At 39.4% G+C, this 18436-nt stretch overlaps 3 protein-coding genes across 7 annotated transcripts in view; 2 read left to right on the top strand and 1 right to left on the bottom strand.

The window, feature by feature from the left end:
• The first annotated feature begins 2301 nt into the window (after positions 1-2301).
• On the top strand, positions 2302-3555 carry LOC138619637 (apolipoprotein D-like). The gene is made up of 5 exons (XM_069696262.1): positions 2302-2364; positions 2503-2607; positions 2756-2877; positions 2963-3051; positions 3155-3555. The coding sequence occupies exons 1-5, from the start codon at positions 2350-2352 to the stop codon at positions 3391-3393; spliced, it is 570 nt and encodes a 189-aa protein (XP_069552363.1). The 5' UTR covers positions 2302-2349; the 3' UTR covers positions 3394-3555.
• A 1896-nt stretch (positions 3556-5451) lies between these two features.
• Positions 5452-8909, top strand: ggh (gamma-glutamyl hydrolase (conjugase, folylpolygammaglutamyl hydrolase)). Its single transcript, XM_069696549.1, has 9 exons — positions 5452-5714; positions 5856-5964; positions 6262-6312; positions 6984-7068; positions 7170-7308; positions 7534-7640; positions 7847-7937; positions 8025-8159; positions 8262-8909. The coding sequence occupies exons 1-9, from the start codon at positions 5609-5611 to the stop codon at positions 8378-8380; spliced, it is 942 nt and encodes a 313-aa protein (XP_069552650.1). The 5' UTR covers positions 5452-5608; the 3' UTR covers positions 8381-8909.
• Positions 7623-18436, bottom strand: part of LOC138619755 (A-type potassium channel modulatory protein DPP6-like) — a 189504-nt gene continuing 178690 nt past the window's right edge. For all 5 annotated transcript variants that reach the window (XM_069696480.1, XM_069696481.1, XM_069696482.1 and 2 more), the window contains 10 exons: positions 17559-17630; positions 15438-15545; positions 15264-15333; positions 14316-14510; positions 13841-13895; positions 13524-13623; positions 12763-12821; positions 12592-12664; positions 12413-12486; positions 7623-11471 (listed from right to left, as the gene is read on the bottom strand). In XM_069696480.1, coding sequence (XP_069552581.1) covers positions 11322-11471; positions 12413-12486; positions 12592-12664; positions 12763-12821; positions 13524-13623; positions 13841-13895; positions 14316-14510; positions 15264-15333; positions 15438-15545; positions 17559-17630 — 956 coding nt within the window. In that variant the 3' untranslated portion in view covers positions 7623-11321. The remainder of the gene's footprint in view (positions 11472-12412; positions 12487-12591; positions 12665-12762; positions 12822-13523; positions 13624-13840; positions 13896-14315; positions 14511-15263; positions 15334-15437; positions 15546-17558; positions 17631-18436) is intronic.

Genomic DNA, 18436 nt, shown 5'->3' with positions numbered 1-18436 from the left:
AAGTCATAAAATTTTTTTTAAATGCTTAAGACTACAGTATGTCGTATAAAATATGAAGAGAAAGTCATACCATAGTATATCGTTTAAAACGTCATGCTATAGTATGACCTTTTTTTTCAGGCAAAAAATCACCAAAAAGTCATACTATAGTATGACTTTTTTTTTCGGCCAAAATTTTTTTAAATGCTTAAGACTACAGTATGTCGTCTAAAATATGAAGAGAAAGTCATACCATACTGTGTCGTTCAAAACATCATGCCATTTGATTTTTTTCAGGCAAAAAATCACAAAAAGTCATACTATAGTATGACTTTTTTTTTCGGCCAAAATTTTTTTAAAATGCTTAAGACTACAGTATGTCATCTAAAATATGAAGAGAAAGTCATACCATAGTATATCATTCAAAACGTCATGCTATAGTATGACCTTTTTTTTGGGCAAAAAAAAATCACAAAAAGTCATACTATAGTATGACTTTTTTTTTTTCGGCCAAAATTTTTTTAAATGCTTAAGACTACAGTATGTCGTCTAAAATATGAAGAGAAAGTCATACCATACTGTGTCGTTCAAAACATCATGCCTTTTTTTTGGTGCAAAAAAATCACAAAAAGTCATACTATAGTATGACGTTTTTTTTTCGGCCAAATTTTTTTAAATGCTTAAGACTACAGTATGTCATCTAAAATATGAAGAGAAAGTCATACCATACTGTGTCGTTCAAAATAACATGCCTTTTTTTTGGTGCAAAAAAATCACAAAAAGTCATACTATAGTATGACTTTTTTTTTTTTGGCATGCAAAAAATCACAAAAAGTCATACTATAGTATGACCAAAATTTTTTTAAATGCTTAAGACTACAGTATGTCATCTAAAATATGAAGAGAAAGTCATACCATACTGTGTCGTTCAAAACATCATGCCTTTTTTTTGGTGCAAAAAAATCACAAAAAGTCATACTATAGTATGACTTTTTTTTTCGGCCAAAATTTTTTTAAATGCTTAAAACTACAGTATGTCGTCTAAAATATGAAGAGAAAGTCATACCATACTGTGTCGTTCAAAACATCATGCAAGGCCAGAACTTTCCACAACTCAAATTGTCCCTCGTCCGACAAAGGGATGACCAGGCGACCCGTGTTGCCACCAAAGTAATTTTTGATGCACTGTACTTCCTTTTTTTTTTTTTTTTTTTTTTATATATATATATATATATATATATATATATTTTCTAGTTCAACATTTTCATCCTGGAAAGTGTTGTTTGTGTTGTAGCTTTTCATCCGTTTTGGTGATCTCACTTCTTAGCAGCTCTTCCTCTTCATAGCCTATTTAATTTAAATTCAATGATTTATTTATACCGTCACAGCACATAACATGAAATCAGATGATTAAATTTAAGAATGTAATTTATCGTTTGTTTTTTGTCAAATGACTGTTTCTTCTCACTTTTTGCCTGTTTTCTATTTTCTTTTTTATTTAAATTTTTGTACGTTGTCTTTTTTTTTAACATATTTTGTTTTTTTATTAAAATTTGAGATTTCTGGCGAATGTTGACGACAGTCTAAATTCAATTCTACCCGGTGTAAAGATGCCATTGAAACAAGCAATGTAGTTTTATATTAGAAATAAATACTAGAAAAACTCCAGGGGCAAAAGTAAGAGTACATGTTTTGTATAAATATTGGTGCTTTTGTTGAATAAAGATTTCTCTTTTCATAATCTGTTTTTGTTTCATTATCATGACATTGATGAAGTGAACTGCTTCCCTCAAGGAGTATTTTAGGTTAGGTTAGGTAGTTACTTTATTAATCCCCGTGGGGACATTTTTTAATTTTAGTGTCCTCCAGCTGGTAGTTTTGATTTTACAGCACACAATGTTTGTGTTTGTTCAGTCTTACCTCTTTGTCTGGCTTGTTTTTGAGAATAACTCCAATAACGCAGTAGGAATGTTCCTCAAGTTCGACATTTTGGAGGGCTTTAATTTTGAGTCCATATTGGATTTTCTGAGTGACACGTTGAAATAGTCGAATACCATCCTGAGGTGAGACATACGATATCTTCTTTTAAAATGACTTGAAGTTCTAGTCTCGTGAACCCCTGTCCCACACGGATAACACATCGATTCTGAAGTTGCATGACAGCATGCGTCTTTGCAGCCTTTGTCCTAAATTGGATTCCAACCCGGTTCCACAGTGGTTAAAAGGTTTCCTAAACAGAATCTAAATATAGCTCCTCAAACTAATTTTGCCTTCCAAAGGTCCGCCGGCGAAAGAAAAAACAACTGCGCTGACATATTGGAGTCGCAGTAAAGTAATACAGTGTGCTCTTATTTTACGTTGAACCTGGACATGAAGGCACTACAGGTAGTCGGCAATTTTCCACTTCATGACAACATTTCTAATACGCAAAATACGTTGTGAATTACCTGTCGTGACATTGGGTAGCTTAGCATAACTCTAAAAGTCAGTTTAACCATTAATGGTTTTAACTCTGGTGTGGAGGTCCTGTCTCTGCTTCTCCTGACTGCAGCAGCAGCTGATGGTCAATCTTTCCACTTTGGTCGTTGCCCCCGGCCACCTGTTCAAGAGGACTTCATCGTGACCAAAGTAAGATACTGAATGAATGTTGCTCATTTCTTGATTTTGAGCTTATTGAGCAGATGTAAACGGGGTAATGTAGAAGGTTTGTGTCTTATTTAAGAAAAATTCCATTCAAATGCCATAATTTAAAACCTTTTCTCTCATCTCGCTCCAGTATATGGGTACCTGGTATGAAATAGAGAAGCTCCCAGCTTTGTTTGAAAGAGGAAAATGTAACCAAGCAACATACACTCTTCTCCCTGATGGCACGGTCAATGTTTACAATGCAGAGCTTTTGTAAGGATTCAACCGCCTCAACAGTTTTATATTCACCATTTACCTTGTTTAGGATTAATTGATGGGCCTCTTCTCCTCCATACAGATTTAATGGGAAGATAAACTCAATTGAGGGAGTTGCCAAAGTTAAAGACCCATCTCACCCTGCGAATCTCGATGTCAGCTTCTTTAAAGGTAAATATACTATAGAAGTATTTTTTCGTTTAGAAAATTGAGCTTGTATGTTGTACTGTTGGAATACAAAACTGAATAACTTCCACTGTACTAATTTTACCAGGTGTTCCAGATTCTCCATACTGGGTACTCTCCACAGATTACCAGTTATATGCGTTGGTGTACTCCTGTGCTGAATACTTTGGACTTTTTCACTTTGACTTGGCTTGGATCCTGGCTCGCGCTCGTGTGCTGCCTGACGATGTCATTAGCCTGTTACATGATAAGCTGACTGATGCAGGTGTAAACGTAAACCGCCTTATAGTCTCCAACCAGACTGGTTGTGATAGTCTTAATCAGTAAAAGAGAAAAAGTAAAAAGGGTAACCAAGTGCTGATTAAATGCTTGAACTGTACTGAAAATAATGGTTGACTTGTTGTTTTCTTTTGCTATATAAGTATGTATATGGATGTTTATGTATGAAGCTGTATATATATATATATATATATTTATATATGTAAAATATGAAGAGAAAGTCATACCATAGTATTTTGTCCAAATCGTCATGCTATAGCGACTTTTTCTTAGGCCAAAAAAAAAATCACAAAAATGTCATACTATAGTATGACGTTTTTTTTTGGCCAATTTAAAAATAAAAAAATAAAAATGCTTATAGTATGATGTTTTGAACAACACAGGTATGACTTTCTATTCATATTTTAGACGACATACTATGCCTTTTTTTTGGTGCAAAAAAATGACAAAAAGTCATACTATAGTATGACGTTTTGTTTAGGCCAAAGTGTTTTAAAATGCTTAAGACTACAGTATGTCGTCTAAAATATGAAGAGAAAGTCATACCAAAATTTTTCAAAATGCTTAAAACTACAGTCTGTTGTCTAAAATATGAAGAGAAAGTCATACCATACTGTGTCGTTCAAAATATCATGCCTTTTTTTTGGTGCAAAAAAATCACAAAAAGTCATACTATAGTATGACGTGTTTTTCGGCCTAAAATTTTTTAAATGCTTAAGACTACCGTATGTCGTCTAAAATATGAAGAGAAAGTCATACCATACTGTGTCGTTCAAAATATCATGCCTTTTTTTTGGTGCAAAAAATGACAAAAAGTCATACTATAGTATGACCTTTTTTTTTCGGCCAAAATTTTTTATAATGCTTAAGACTACAGTATGTCGTCTAAAATATGAAGAGAAAGTCATACCATACTGTGTCGTTCAAAACATCATGCCTTTTTTTTGGTGCAAAAAATGACAAAAAGTCACACTATAGTATGACTTTTTTTTTTGGCCAAAATTTTTTTAAATGCTTAAAACTACCGTATGTCGTCTAAAATATGAAGAGAAAGTCATACCATACTGTGTCGTTTAAAACATCATGCCTTTTTTTTGGTGCAAAAAATCACAAAAAGTCAAATGTCGGTATGACGTTTTTTTTCGGCTAAAATTTTAAATTTTTTTCTAAATGCATGACGTTTTGACGTATGACTTTTTTTTGGATTTTTTTGGACAAAAAAAGTCATCCTATAGTGTGACGATTTGGACGAAATACTATGGTATGACTTTCTCTTCATATTTTAGATGACATACTATAGTCTAAAAAAGTAAAAAAAAAAAAAAAAATCATGAACCATGTCTTGATGAGGTTGTTTCCATCTCGGAGTCGGCATTGTAGACTGCTGGACTGCCTTCGGCGCCGGAGGATAAGTTGTGGCAGGAGAAAGTGTTTGACGGAGTTCACTCAGAGTTTCCAGCGACTCAGCAGACAGTCTGGTTAACTCAACAGGTAAAAGATTCTACTTCACCAAGGTTGCTATTACTGGTTCAGATTCCACCTGTTGATGGTGATTCAACTGTTAGAGAAGCTGAAACGTTTGGAGAAATTTAAAATTTGTGCATACACTACACATTTCAGGAAGATATTTAACATCACTGCAGACCCCCTTGAAAACATGTATATCTACTGTCCAAAATATGTCTGTGGCAATACTGGTCGCATTTAAAAGAATATTTGTGAACGGTAAAGATTTGTCACAATGCTGCCTAAATCCTGGGAGGGTTGGTGGTGCAGTGGCACTGCTGCCTCTCAACCTGAAAGGTTTGGAGTTCAATTCCACCCTTTGTCATGACTTCAAAAAAAAAAAATCACAAGTCACTTTGGAAATGCCGGTCATTTTCTTAACAACATGCCACAGCATGTCTTTTGGGTGACTTTTTGGCCAAAACATTTTTTAATCAAGTTGAATAATTGCAAGCACAGCAAATATTATAGAGAGAACTGTTCCATTGTTTGGTGCTTATGTAATCATTCTTTTAATTGTGAAGGGCAAAGTTTCAACATACAGTATGTGGTGCTTTTATTCTGAAGGTAGACCGGAAGTGGGGAAGACAACAACGTAACTCGCCATTAATTTGTGAAACACGGGCGAAATTCAACAGTTTACTTCCCGAACCACCGAAACATGCCCAGCGGTCCGGATACCGGACTCGTGGACTTGTCGGGGCTGCACAAACCGTAGCACAGTCCAAACTATATATATATATATATTGGGGGGAATATGGACACGTCTATGTCGAGAACAATCTTCCCGTTATTTCTTTTCATTTCTTTTTCTTGTCTGGCGAGTAATTCGTCAGCCAAGAGAAATGACAAACCCATTATCGGTAAGTTTATTACGCGTTATTTACTGCGTAAATGTAGCTGGATTTACAGCCTAAAACTAACTCCACGTTGTGTTGTACTGTTTTCACTTTGTGACAAAAGGGGTCAAACGTTTCAACTGGCCGCGTTTCTCTTCCCATAAGGTGTACTGACTCAAGAGTATTATTTACCGACACCAAACCCAACAGCTTTCATTCTTGCCTCTTATGTCAAGTTCCTGGAGTGCGCAGGAGCAAGGGTCGTACCCATCATGTGAGTTTATAATCCCATTAACAACACTGCACCCAAACGCATCAGCACCATTTGCACTAGGTGCAATTGCGCCATTGTTTGGGTGTATATATGTATATATTTGTTTCTTAGCTGTATATATGTCTATTGATGATTTTATATGTCTGTCTGTTTTTGATGTTTGCATGCTGAGAGAGAAGCTGCAACCAGTCAAATGCCTTGTATTTGTAAACATACCTGTCTGATTCTGATTCTGATTCTGAACACAGCTATCATTCACCTCGTGTCTTTTAAATCTCCCCATCCTCATTTCCACAGGGTTAACCAGACACTGGAGGAGTACCAGACGCTCTTCAAATCCATCAACGGGTAAATGAGTAAAAAATACAGTTTACAAATTACACTACGTTACTCATTAATGTGTGTTATAAACAATCACTGTTAAGAATAGTTGTTCAGATAGGATACAAAAAAAACAAACAAACAACAACAACAAAAAAACAAGCCTATCGGTGTAAATTAACGAGATTTACGGAGTGTCACTGAACGTGCCTTAACCGGAGTCAGTCATCTCTGGTACTTGTGAGACAGCACGTTAGAGGTGAAAGAGGTTGGAAAACACTGGTTTCATCTCGAACATGTTGTATTTTTAAAACTTCTGTTATATTATCAAATCCGCATCTGAAAAGTAACTAAATCTGTCAAATAAACCTAGCGGAGTGGATGAAGATGTAGGTCAAGTCATATTCAAAGTAAAAAGTGACGCTTAAATATAATAATCAGTCATTAGATTGACACAGTCTTGATTTGACAATTACAACTTTTGTAAGCAGATTTTGAAGGCAACATATTTCCATATAGTCACCTACATATTTTAGGCATTTATTGAACAAGAAAAACATGTTGGATCAACTCCTCTTACACACACACAAGCCAGCAGAAAATCAAGTCTCCCTACTATTTTAATTAACCCTAGTTTGTGTTTCCCTTTTCTTTGTGCTGACTGTGACTCACTTCTAATTTCCTTCTTTGATTGACAGGGTCCTTTACCCAGGCGGGGGTGCCAGCATCACCTCATCTGGTTATCAAAGGGCTGCAGAAATCTTTTATGATCTTGCCATCCAGGTGAAAGTGAAAACAAAAAACAAAAAATGCAGCTACGTTTCAGTGTGCCGTTGGTGGACTGTGCTGCACTGAAAAGTGTGTGTCTGTGTGTGACGTTTCAGGCCAACAAGCGGGGCGACTACTTTCCCGTGTGGGGCACCTGTCTGGGGTTTGAGCAGCTGGCGTATCTGACGGGTGGAGGGGTCACACTGTCGTTTACCAACACAAGCGGTGTGGCGTTACCTCTGAACTTCACTGATGGTATGACTCTGTGTTAACAGACACACCACAATGAGTGAAGTACTATTGAGTATTGTATTTTTTTTTTTATTTTTTTTATAATCAATTTTTTTTTTATAATTGATTTATTGATTTTTATGTATGACATGTAACTACATGTCATAAATGTTTGACCCATTCCTTGGTTGTGTAACATACTAATGGTGAAAGAAAAACGACAACAGAAGTGATTTTGATTCTCTGCAGAAGCCAAAACCAGCAGGATTTTTAAAGGCTTCCCAGCTGACCTCATGAAGGATCTGGCGTCTGAGCCGCTGACAGAAAACTCTCACAAGTGGAGTTTGGCAACGTTGGTACGTCGTTCAATTCTTTTATGATGAGGAAATAGTTTAGTCAACAACGTTATCAGCAACATACGATAAGGAGTGCAGAGTAAAAGCAACAAGAGTACAATAGGTTAAAACCTTTCCCTTTTAACATGAGAATAGTTTTCTAAAAAGAAAGCAGGGCGTCGTTTAACTGAATCCACCGTAACGAACCTCTTGTCTTTTTCTTTCAGACTTACAACACAAATGAAAACCTGCAGAAGTTTTACAAAGTCCTCTCCACAAATACGGATGGGAAAATAGAGTTTGTGTCAACAATGGAAGGTAGTTAGAGCACAGCATTACTGGTTTTAAGTTCACAGCAAAATATACAAACAGTTTTAATGAGTACTTCCTCTTCCTGCTCTCCAGCTTACGATTATCCCATTTATGCGACGCAGTGGCATCCGGAGAAAAGTGCATTTGAATGGACGAGGCCTTCTATTTCACATTCTCCACCTGCAATCAGGACAACCTTCTACACGGCTGAGTTCTTCGTCGGTGAAGGTATGAACACAGCCTTATTTTGGGGTTTGAATTCTAGCCAGTTGCTGCAAAAACCCATTAAATTATGATCAGTGAATCTGGCACCGTTTTCTCTCCCTGCAGCCAGAAAGAGCTTTCACACATTTCAGTCTGAGGAGGAGGAGAGCAAAGCGCTGATATACAACTACAGTCCTGTTTACACTGGGGCCGAGGGTATATACAGCCAAATATATCTTTTTTGATTCCTGTTAGCAGAGAGCTCCTTCCTATTCAACGGCTGATTGGTTGCTTTAACTGTGACTTGAGAATGTTTGCAGATAATTTGACTTGTTTGATTTTGTATTTGCTGCTCTCTCCATCTGCTCAATCTGTAACTGAACAATGAGTAAACTGTAAATAGGAAAGATTCATGAATGCAATATGAATATTAATGCAGTGCAGGATTACAAAAACAATAATTAAAACCATGCTATGTGGATACAGCCGGGTTAACAGTAATCAAATGCTCTTACACATAGTAACATTTTAAGGCCTTTTAGCTTCAGAGAATTATCACCCAACTCCACAGTTCCCCCTCCACACAGCTGGGAAAAACAGTGGAGCATGTAGCACTTTAAGAGCAATAATATGTTCCTCAGAATTTATTGGAGACCAAAACAAGAGCTAAAAAGGGAGTAAATGTTGTTATATGTTTGACAGGTCAACAGAAACACGACTTTAGTTTGCTTGTCCTTCAGCCCTCAAGTCCAAAACACCGCCCAAAAAAACCCCCCAAAACAGAATTCAAATTCACAACAAAACATGCCAAAACATTGAAGGCTGATAAAATATCAATTTTTTTATTCTAACATTTACCTTCATGCCACATTCTGCCATTTAATCTCCTTCTATGCTTTGGATTACAAAGTTGGGTGTCTTGCAAAAAAAAGTCCTCAACCGCTGGCAAGTCGGCAAGTCCACTTTTCAACTCAATTCAAGGACAGCAACAGGAGAACAGAAATGAATAGTCAAAATGTAACTTCCAAAATGCTTTATGCACAAATAACACTCAGGTAAATATTGATTTCTTTTCTTTTTTTTTTTTTTTAGAATAAAATTATATTCTAATAACATTTACACATCAAGCTGACGAGACTGGGATCTCAATCACAATACTACTGGAAATGTAATCGATGCAATCCAGCGTGGAACATTCAAGATGTCAAAAATTACCATGTCGAACTGAGCTATCAGGGATAGTGCTGCAAATGACCTCTTAACATGCACTAAAGCGTAACACAAATGGTCATTCAAATAAAATAAAAATAAAAAACAATAAATTTATTAAAATTGTGCCTCAAGAATTAATTATTTTGGGTGATAAGCTAACATGATTTTTCCTCTTATATACAAATGCATAATTTCTCCGGGTATAACACTAATTCTAATGCCTTCTGACGTTCGCTCCAAGTATTCACTGATTTAGGTCGGGAGGAAGTGACACTACTTTTCAATGACAACTACTGCAGTTTCTGTACTTGTAACACATTTTCTTCACCTATTATTGTGAGAAATGCTGCATGCAGATTCTGTACATTTTAGCTTCATGTCGTGACGTCGTCGGGCATTTTTTTTTTGTCTTCCAGAGAATGTTTTTGTTTTTTTCTGTGAAATTTCAAAATCCCTTCACGATTTCCGAGTCAAAGGTTTTGCTGTAGAAACTAAACGAGCTATTTTATTCATTTATTATCTATTTCAAGCTGTAGGTTTGAAACCGTGGTTCACAAGAAATTGTGGGAAATATATGTTTTCTTGCCGGGAGTTGTAATAGATTGACACCACTCTTAATATTTAATTACAGCCAGAAAGGCGGTTACAGCATGGCTTGACAATTAGCAGCAGGGGGGAAAACCGCTAACTTGTCAAAAAAGTATAAATAAATAAATCTGACTCACGGAAATGTTTGCTCCTGCCAGTCCAGGTCATAACCCTCCATAAAAGCACAACTTCTTGTTTCTGTACAGAAAAAAAAACAAGTTATAACCGGCTAATAGTGACTGTTAGCAGGTCAGCTATTTCTCGCAGCTTAAAGCGAAGCTGATCAGCTACTGATTGCCGCTTCATATTTAAATAGAAGTGGTATCAAATGTTTCCATATAACTCTTAGCAAGAAAATGAGTATACTTCCCAAAATGTCAAACCTTCCAGTAAAAAAATCTGCTTCATTAGACCAAATAAATGCAGTCCCGCAGCCAGATGTTTTCTGACAAAGTAAGGCACAGTGACTAAAACAAGTTAATGCTTTTGCGTTTTTTTTTTTTTTTTTTTGTTTTTTTTTTTTTTGACGATGACGAATAAAACTTAAACAATAAGAAAACTCATGGCATTTTTTTTTCTTCTTCTTCTTCTTCTTCAAAACCATTTTTGCCAGTCAGAACTCTTGTCAGCATCACTGAGACGTTAAACGAAACTACAAGATAAAACCAACATCAGGGCAAACATGGGTACCAAAGGAAAATATATCTGTCATAGCTGAGTGAATGTTTGTGTGCTATTTTACATACTGTAAGAACAATAGACACAACCACGGTCCAACATGAAAAGTTCTTCACAACTTTAAAAATAGTAACATTTTCTGTTTTCTGCACTATTTCCAGACACCCGTCGTGGGAACACTGCCAGTCAAGTGTTGTTTTTCACCAGGGGTCTGATTTTCATTAATATACAAGTAATGTGCTATAAGGTGTTCACTTCTCCTCCTCACAGCTCGGAAGTCTGTGCGAGAGCTGATGCTTTCTCTCCACTGCTTTTGAGGAGCTGCTCCAATCCTTCGGTGAAGGAGACCCGCCTCCCCGTCAGTGTGTTCCAAAGCTTCGTGCCGGGTCATCAGTCTTTGTTGGCCTTTTTAGATTCCAACTGAAAGCACAGGATGAGAAATGGGAGGACGGATGTAGATCCGTCGTCTGCCCGGAAAGGCAGTCTCGGGTCGAGCGCGTGGTCGCGGGAAGTCCAGATGCAAAAAACAAAAACAAAACAAACCAAAAAAAAAACGCAAATAAATGGAACGAGATCGGATGAAAGCCGTATATTGTGGATACCAGTGTTGTGCTTTCGGCACAGCTACGGGATGGAAGGTAGGTATATAGATGAACCGGAGGGGGGTGGGAAGGATTTGGAGCGCAGGGTGAGCCCTCGTAGGCCAATCTAACCCTCGTTTTCAATCTCCTCTTCCAGAGCCTCCTCGAACACTCTCTCTGGTAGCCTGAAGCACTCCTCGAAGAAGTTCACCAGGGACTGACTGAGGTGCTGCCTTGTTGCTTCGCTGTGAATGAAGTGGCCTTCATCTGGGTAGATCTGAGAGACAAAGAACATGAGCAGGATGCAGCGTTTGCTACTTTATATATATATATATATATATATATATATATATATATATATATTTATATACACAAATATAGTTGATAATAGTTTGAGGATATGGGACATATTAGACAAACTCTTTGATATCTTCTTTAAAAACACGAAGTTCTAGTCAGCGTAGCTGTGAAACCTTCTCGTCTTTGTTCTGATTCTTCCGTATTATTTTGCAGCAAAAACTTGATAAGTCCAAACCTAAATCGGCAGCTAAGTTGCAAATCCCCCCCCCCCCCGCCCTCCCTCTTCCCGTCCCACTACTCAGGCACAAACAAAATGACCCAAATTGACCTAAAGTCGGCGCTGTAAAAACAACAAATCTATGCGATTATCTCGAAGGCTAGGACTATCTGCAGCGGAAAACTAAATCCAGAAAAGTGCCAGCTTTCAAAAGCGAGTACAGTTGAATAGAGTAGAGTACTGGCAGTGGAAAATTATGTAGATGAAAAAAAAAAAGTATAAAGTTACCAAAGCTTAAAGTGTAAAAAGAGTCCAAAGAACAGCCCAAAACCAAAAGGAATTTAAAAAAAAAATATAGCGCTACTAGAGGTTAACAGAGACACCAGATGAAAGCCTGCGTGCCCGGTAACGAGTCTGTCGGTCAGTAATGAGCTTTGATGAACATTCGGCTGCAGCGCATTGTATCGTAAAATGGATTAGTGGTGGTGTTAATGCAGGATACCCGAGGAGGTCTCATAATCTCATTATATGGAATGAAGGCATTGTGAAAGGGGGCTAATCCTCTGCCTGCTGTGGGACCACCACTGGGATCACAAAGCTCCCGAAGGTCGAAAGGAGAGCCGAACCGGAGGGAGGAAAAAAAGACGAGCCCAGAAATGGAGCAGCAGTTGTAATTACAGAGTGGAAGTTAAACCGCATACCTGTAAGGTGTAGTTGGCCTTTTCATTGATGAGCTGGGTGATGAATTTTGCTGTGTGTTGGAAATGGACTTTTTCTGGGGGGGAGGGGGGGGGACCAAAGGAGTCAGAAGCAAAAACACCAGATCAGCGTCTTGTCTTTTACATATTTATTTACTGAGATATACAAATTCGTCACCTACCATCAGCTGTTGGATGGATAATAAGGAACTTCCTATCCATGAATTGAGATGCTCTGTGTGCTAAGTTTGTTATCTGGGAAACAAATTGGATCAAATTAGTACTTAAGCAATTATCACAACTGGAATCTGAATGTAGAAAAAAACAAAAACAAAAACGCAATCAAATCTTACTGTGTATGCCCTCGGATCAGGTTTGGGCAGTCCGAGATATCTCTCGGAAAAAGCGGAGGCTAGAGAGGGAAAGGAGGTTTCAGACCTTTTGTTAGCAAGGAGTGATGCATCATTTGTTGCCTCGTTATGGTCATTTTTTGAACTCTGTCTTCCCCGCATGCAAATATATTCAGCCTTCCACGTATCCCTCCGTCTCAAAGCTGTCGCAGGCTGTCTTCATTTGCAATTCCAAACTTACACGGTGTCGTGGCATGTGTCTCACCCCCTCTGGGATTGCGAGAGAAATCAAATAGATGGGGAAATCAGTCACACCGCGACGCCCAGCTCCTCCTTAATTTGCAGTTTCCTGACTCGGTGCGCTCGCAGCTACGACGGCACCGCGCCTCGCTCGCCCCGTCTCTCTCACTGTGACTCTCCACATGCGCAACAATTCCACATTTCACACGTCTTCTTCCTTTGGTGGCTGATGTGAGGTGCCGGTGTCGTGAACGTTGTCATGATTGGGTTCCGGGCGTACCTTCACCGTCGCGCCGATACGTTTTATATATGTATATTTTTTTATATCGGCACACAGAGTACACGCATGTATAATGCAGTCACGGAAAGAACTCTCTCCCGCTGCAGGGGATGAAGGTGCAAGATTTGCAATCTGTCTTTCTGTCTCCCTTTGAATATGTTCCAGCTCTTGCCTGAGCCCGGATGATTATGCAGAGATGCTGTATTTGTTTACTGCGTACGGCGGAGATTTTACAGCTGCTTACCGTACAACTCAAAGTCGGTGATGGGCGAGAGGACGGCGCCGCATTTTACCAGAGATTCCACACCGCTGACCAACAGGCTGGTCACGTAGCCGCCGTACACCTGGGGCACGAGCACACGTGCAAATGTTATTTCGCAGCAAACAAGCAGCAGCAGCAGCAGCAGCGTCGAAGCCGACGTGGAGAACGGAATATTTTCTTTGTCCAACAGCTGATTTCTGGACGCACTGCAACCTGTTCACTCCAACAATATTATAATTCAACCTGGCAGTTAACAAACACATTCTTTCAGCCACCGAACACACAGAGACGGTTCCTACCTTTCCAAAAGCTCCAACTCGGGTTTTGTCCACATACGTCTCTTTTAGAATAAAACTGCAAAAAGATAAAACATGAGTTCTGGTTAGGAAGAAGAATTTGTATTCTTATTCACAATCGCAACTGCAGCTAATTCAGAGAAGATGTGTTTAGCCGCTTTTTGCAAAGAACTTTTCATTATACTTTAATAAATAAAGTGATTTATACTAGAGGAAATACCTTTAATCATTAAAAAAAATTTTTTTATTCTCATAGAGCTGATGTTATGTGAGCGTAAGATAGAAACATTCCTGCAACAGGAAGTATTTTCATTCTGATTTGTTAAATAGGAATTTAAAGGTTAAAATTACTTGTTTTTAAAACGCATTTATTTACAAATGGGCCATTTTTTGTGAACATCTGTGGCTCCATGTGAAAATCTGTAATTTGTTGGACTTATTAATGTTCAGCAAGATTGCATGAGAAGCCTCCACATACTCGAGGGCATCCTTCTGGTCCTGCTCCTCGTGCATGCCCAGTTTCTTCTGGATTTGGTGCAGCAGGTTGGTGCCCTGGAAGCCGCTGCCTCGCCCGTCGCAACGCACCACGATGGCGCCGAAGCTGCTCACCAGCACCGTGGTCCAGTCCATGTGGAACTGCTCCGACACCATCTGGCCACCAGGTGTCCCATCGCTGCACCAGAGAGACAACCAGATCAGTACAAACCAGGCCGCTGCACCGGATGCTTTTTTCTTCTATTACAATAAAAATATGCATACATAATGTATGAGTTTGGATCCATGTCTTGAGTGCATATATACCCCTACTTTGCTGGAAACTACTTTTAAATTAAACTAGTAAACTATATTGTGCAGGAAAGCAACATCAGCAGTATACACACTTTTGTACACGCCAACCACCTCAGACTGAAACTATACACTTAAAGGAGCTTAAAGGGCAATAGAAGTAAGAGGAAGAAGGGTTGACCTCAATAAAACCTGAAGTTGGGAAGGTTTTCCTACTGAGGCACGCTGCGTAGCTCGGTAGTTATGATCACTTTTATAGGAATGAGTGGGCATACATGAAATTAATGGTTGGGGTTTTTTTTTGTGGAGGGGGGGGTAGGAAGACAACACCGAACAGCAAGATGAAATATCGTGTGAGGCCCGAGGAAAGGAATGCTAACGAGAGAACAGGGTGGAGAGGAGGTTAAGTTTCCCTGTTCCCAGCGTCATTATTATCCAGCTGGTGTAGAGGAAGAAACGCTGCCTCTTTTGTGTTTGATTAATATCTCTGGCTAAAGCTCTGCCCTGGGAGTCTCCATTGATAAGGATGGACACGTCCCTCATTTAGAACTTGGGAGTCAGCACCGCTAATGGACACAAAACGTTGTCTTTTTCTTTTTCTTCGTGCGAGTGTGCGGTGAAACGGCGCGCTGATACGTACACGAGCAGGAGCAGCGGGTAGTGGGATGTTTCCACGAAGCCGGCGGGTTTCAGGATCTGCATCGACAAGGCTGGAACACAAAGCACAATAAATGAACTCAACCCAGCTTTCACTCACAAAAACGTAGCTGGAATATTTGTTTTCATGACTTTATGGACGACTACGGTCACTTACTGTAGTCGCCCATGTTGATGTCCTTGTACTCCGCTGTGGGCATCTGCATGGAGTCCAGAGTCAGCCGCAGGTTCTCATTGCTCTCCAGTTTATACACTTCTGCAATACCTGAAAAAACAGCAAATAATGAGACCGAAGAGATCGCTGTTCACACAATTTATAGTATTAATATCGAAGCAGGAATTATAGGCGGAGATTTCCTTCAGTAAGTCTGAGTCGTAGTGATGATACCCAGCAAACGAGTCATGTTAAAGTATGATTGTGAAATGAAATGTGAATAACATTGTTACTAAATATGTGATATTTATTTGTTAATTTAGATTTAAATAGATGTTACCAAGAAATCCTTTTAGCAGCTTTGATATTTTGCGGGTTATTCACGCTTCAGCAAGACTATGAAGACAAATAAAACCAGAAAATAAAAATCTGATGTGACTGCAGCTGAAACGGTGACCTGGATTCTCTCTTCCTCGAGAGGTTGGCCTGTAAAGAGAACCAGCTGTACTTATTCAGCAGCTACAGCTGGTTTGTCCAACACTAACATGTCACCCTTTGTTGCCGTGACTGCCGGAGTGAAAGCGGCTGCAGCAAACATTGAGACTTGGAATTGGTTTGTGTGCAAACGGCAGCATCCAGGAGGGAAATCAACACAACGGCTGCCCGGACTCACAAATTCAGATAAAAACCTGCCAGGCTGCTTTGATTTAATCTTCTGAGAGGAAAAGAGGAAAAAGAGCTCTGCCTGGGTTACAGACCGGAGCTGCACACGACTGTCGGTGTGTTTACTGTGCAAATGCACTAATTCTGATATGACCTTCGGTGTTCTGAATGACACACTGCCCTTGGTACCGCAACAAATAGCGCTCTTACATGTTGGGACTCGACAGGGTGGCGTTGTTTCAAATCGCACACATACAGGAAATAACCTCAGCGTGTGAATACTCCTGCCAAAATATCTGCAGGTTTAGTTATTTTACCCAGAAATGATTAGCCCACAATGAAAACACTGATGTCTTCTGTCCAGCAGCAGAAACACTTTTGTGCGGCGTTCAGGAACAGCTGCAGCCTTAATTTGCTCCTTCCTCTACGTAGCCAAGGTGGTTCAGGGCGGAAAGTGTCCGACGTTTCACACTTTAAAAAAAAAAAAAAAAAAAAAAAAATTCTCGAACGTTCTGATTGCATCATCCTGGTACTTGCAGTGCGTTGCATCTTTCCGTACTCGACAGTGTGAACGCACGTATGCACTCAAAATAGTGAGCGTTGGTACACAAGTACGCCATTTGAAACACAGCAGTCGTCTCAGATATATTGGATGGATTATTATGACATTTTCTTTATAGACATTTGAATGTACACAGACACTCTTGTTCTCCTGTTCCTGCTCATTTTTTCCACTTAGCATAATTAGCAGGTCAAAATGTATTTTATGGCAAAACATTCGAGAGGTAATGGCATCGTATTACAGTTGAACATCTGCATCTTAAATATTCTAACTTAATCAGGTTAGTCAGCTGAGCATTTAGCTGAAGTCCACCCATCTATTTGAACTAAATGCACGACGTTTATGAGCATCAGTCGGACCTTTTAATACAGAAAACTGACTAGTTGTGAAGGTAAAAAAAAATTGGCAAACATGACTGCACCTTCAAAAGCACTTCCCCAGGTGATTACATCCCATAATCACCGATAATAAATGTAATGGCATCATTTACAGACTTGTTTTTTACCATCGTCGGGGTAGGGAGGTCGTAATTGTGTAAAGATGACAAAGACTGGCACGCACACACGCACACGCGCACGCGCACACACACACACGCGCACACACACACACACAGTAGTAATCAAATTACTGATATTGCTGTTGGGCAGGTCGTAATGTAATGAGGACATCCATTGTGATGGGTAATGTGATTACTGCCATCATGCTAGACTTGGCTGGCAGACAAACAGTGACTCATTGCACAGGTGGTCATTGAGCACCGCGCTGAAAACCGCGGTTTGACAAGGACATTTTAAATGCAGCCGCTCTGCCGCCGCGCACAAGGTCACTTGTAATGTCTTTCACATAATTCAGAGACCTGTAAAATGCAAAGTGGTTCTTTAGCTCGTTGAAATACTCACTTTCTCGGTCTTGCGTCTCGCTTTCGGCGTCTCTCTGCGTCTTGTAAACAGCCACGAAGGGAATGTCCGGCCCTACGGAGAAAATCAGAAGAGCGTGATTGGATATTTTGATGTTTGAAAATGTCGTTAAGGCCATTCAGCGAAAGAAAAAAAAAAAAAAACTGACAAAAAGGTAGATTGCTATTTTTGTTGTTGTTGTTTGCAGCAAGAGCACAGTCAGCTTTCATCATGAATCCAGACGGATGTGAGTCTCCTCCAGTGAACAATAAGAGGAAAACAAAACACGCCAGATCTTTTGTTTGCCAGACAAAGAAGCAATTCTTTCCTGATTTGATTTACGTAATGCAATAGCTGAAATGGCTTTTTCCATATCGACACCACGAGCAGAGACGACGCCCTGAAACCTACGAACAGACGGAGGAGGGACAGTAAATGAAGTGATTGATGCTGAGAACACAACGCAGGAACACTGTGGCTGTATTTGGTGGAGGCTGCACTCGCTCGCTCCTTTCTCTTCCTCTCCTCATGCTAATGATGCCATAATCTCATCACGCAAGATCACAGGCAGGTTGTGAGGGAGAGAAGTGGATTACAAAAACACCAGGTACAAGATCATCGACTCAGTGATTTGTGGGGTCAGCGGGGAGGGTTTGATGGTATCATGGTCGCTCCCCTGTCTGATCTCTGCTCGGTGATGATTTCTCAGTAAGATTTAAAGGTGATTGACACAAAAGTGAATTAAACATTGAAGCTACAGGGCTTGAAGTCAGACTGAAATCACAGTCTGGAGTGTTATTTTTGTGGCGGTGAGACGACAGCGCCCTGACATTTTGATATTCGTCTGATCTTGAGAAGTGCTTTGTCTGTTCTTTTGGTAT

Source organism: Brachyistius frenatus, unplaced genomic scaffold (assembly GCF_029030835.1).
Source record: "Brachyistius frenatus isolate BFR_SWC_R1_liver_20210118 unplaced genomic scaffold, ASM2903083v1 Contig_21, whole genome shotgun sequence".
Taxonomy (NCBI): Eukaryota; Metazoa; Chordata; class Actinopteri; family Embiotocidae; genus Brachyistius; species Brachyistius frenatus.
Note: the sequence above shows the minus strand (reverse complement) of the source record. Positions and strands in the feature narration are given on the sequence as shown.

What these genes read in the sequence shown, in the direction of transcription:
- LOC138619637 (XM_069696262.1), top strand. An exon ending in GTTTACAATGCAGAGCTTTT is followed by an intron (nt 2,878 to 2,962) that starts GTAAGGATTCAA and finishes TCCTCCATACAG; the next exon opens with ATTTAATGGGAAGATAAACT. An exon ending in CGATGTCAGCTTCTTTAAAG is followed by an intron (nt 3,052 to 3,154) that starts GTAAATATACTA and finishes TAATTTTACCAG; the next exon opens with GTGTTCCAGATTCTCCATAC.
- ggh (XM_069696549.1), top strand. Translation starts at nt 5,609, where the DNA reads ATGGACACGTCTATGTCGAGAACAATCTTCCCGTTATTTCTTTTCATT. An exon ending in GCAAGGGTCGTACCCATCAT is followed by an intron (nt 5,965 to 6,261) that starts GTGAGTTTATAA and finishes TCATTTCCACAG; the next exon opens with GGTTAACCAGACACTGGAGG. An exon ending in GTTTGTGTCAACAATGGAAG is followed by an intron (nt 7,938 to 8,024) that starts GTAGTTAGAGCA and finishes CCTGCTCTCCAG; the next exon opens with CTTACGATTATCCCATTTAT.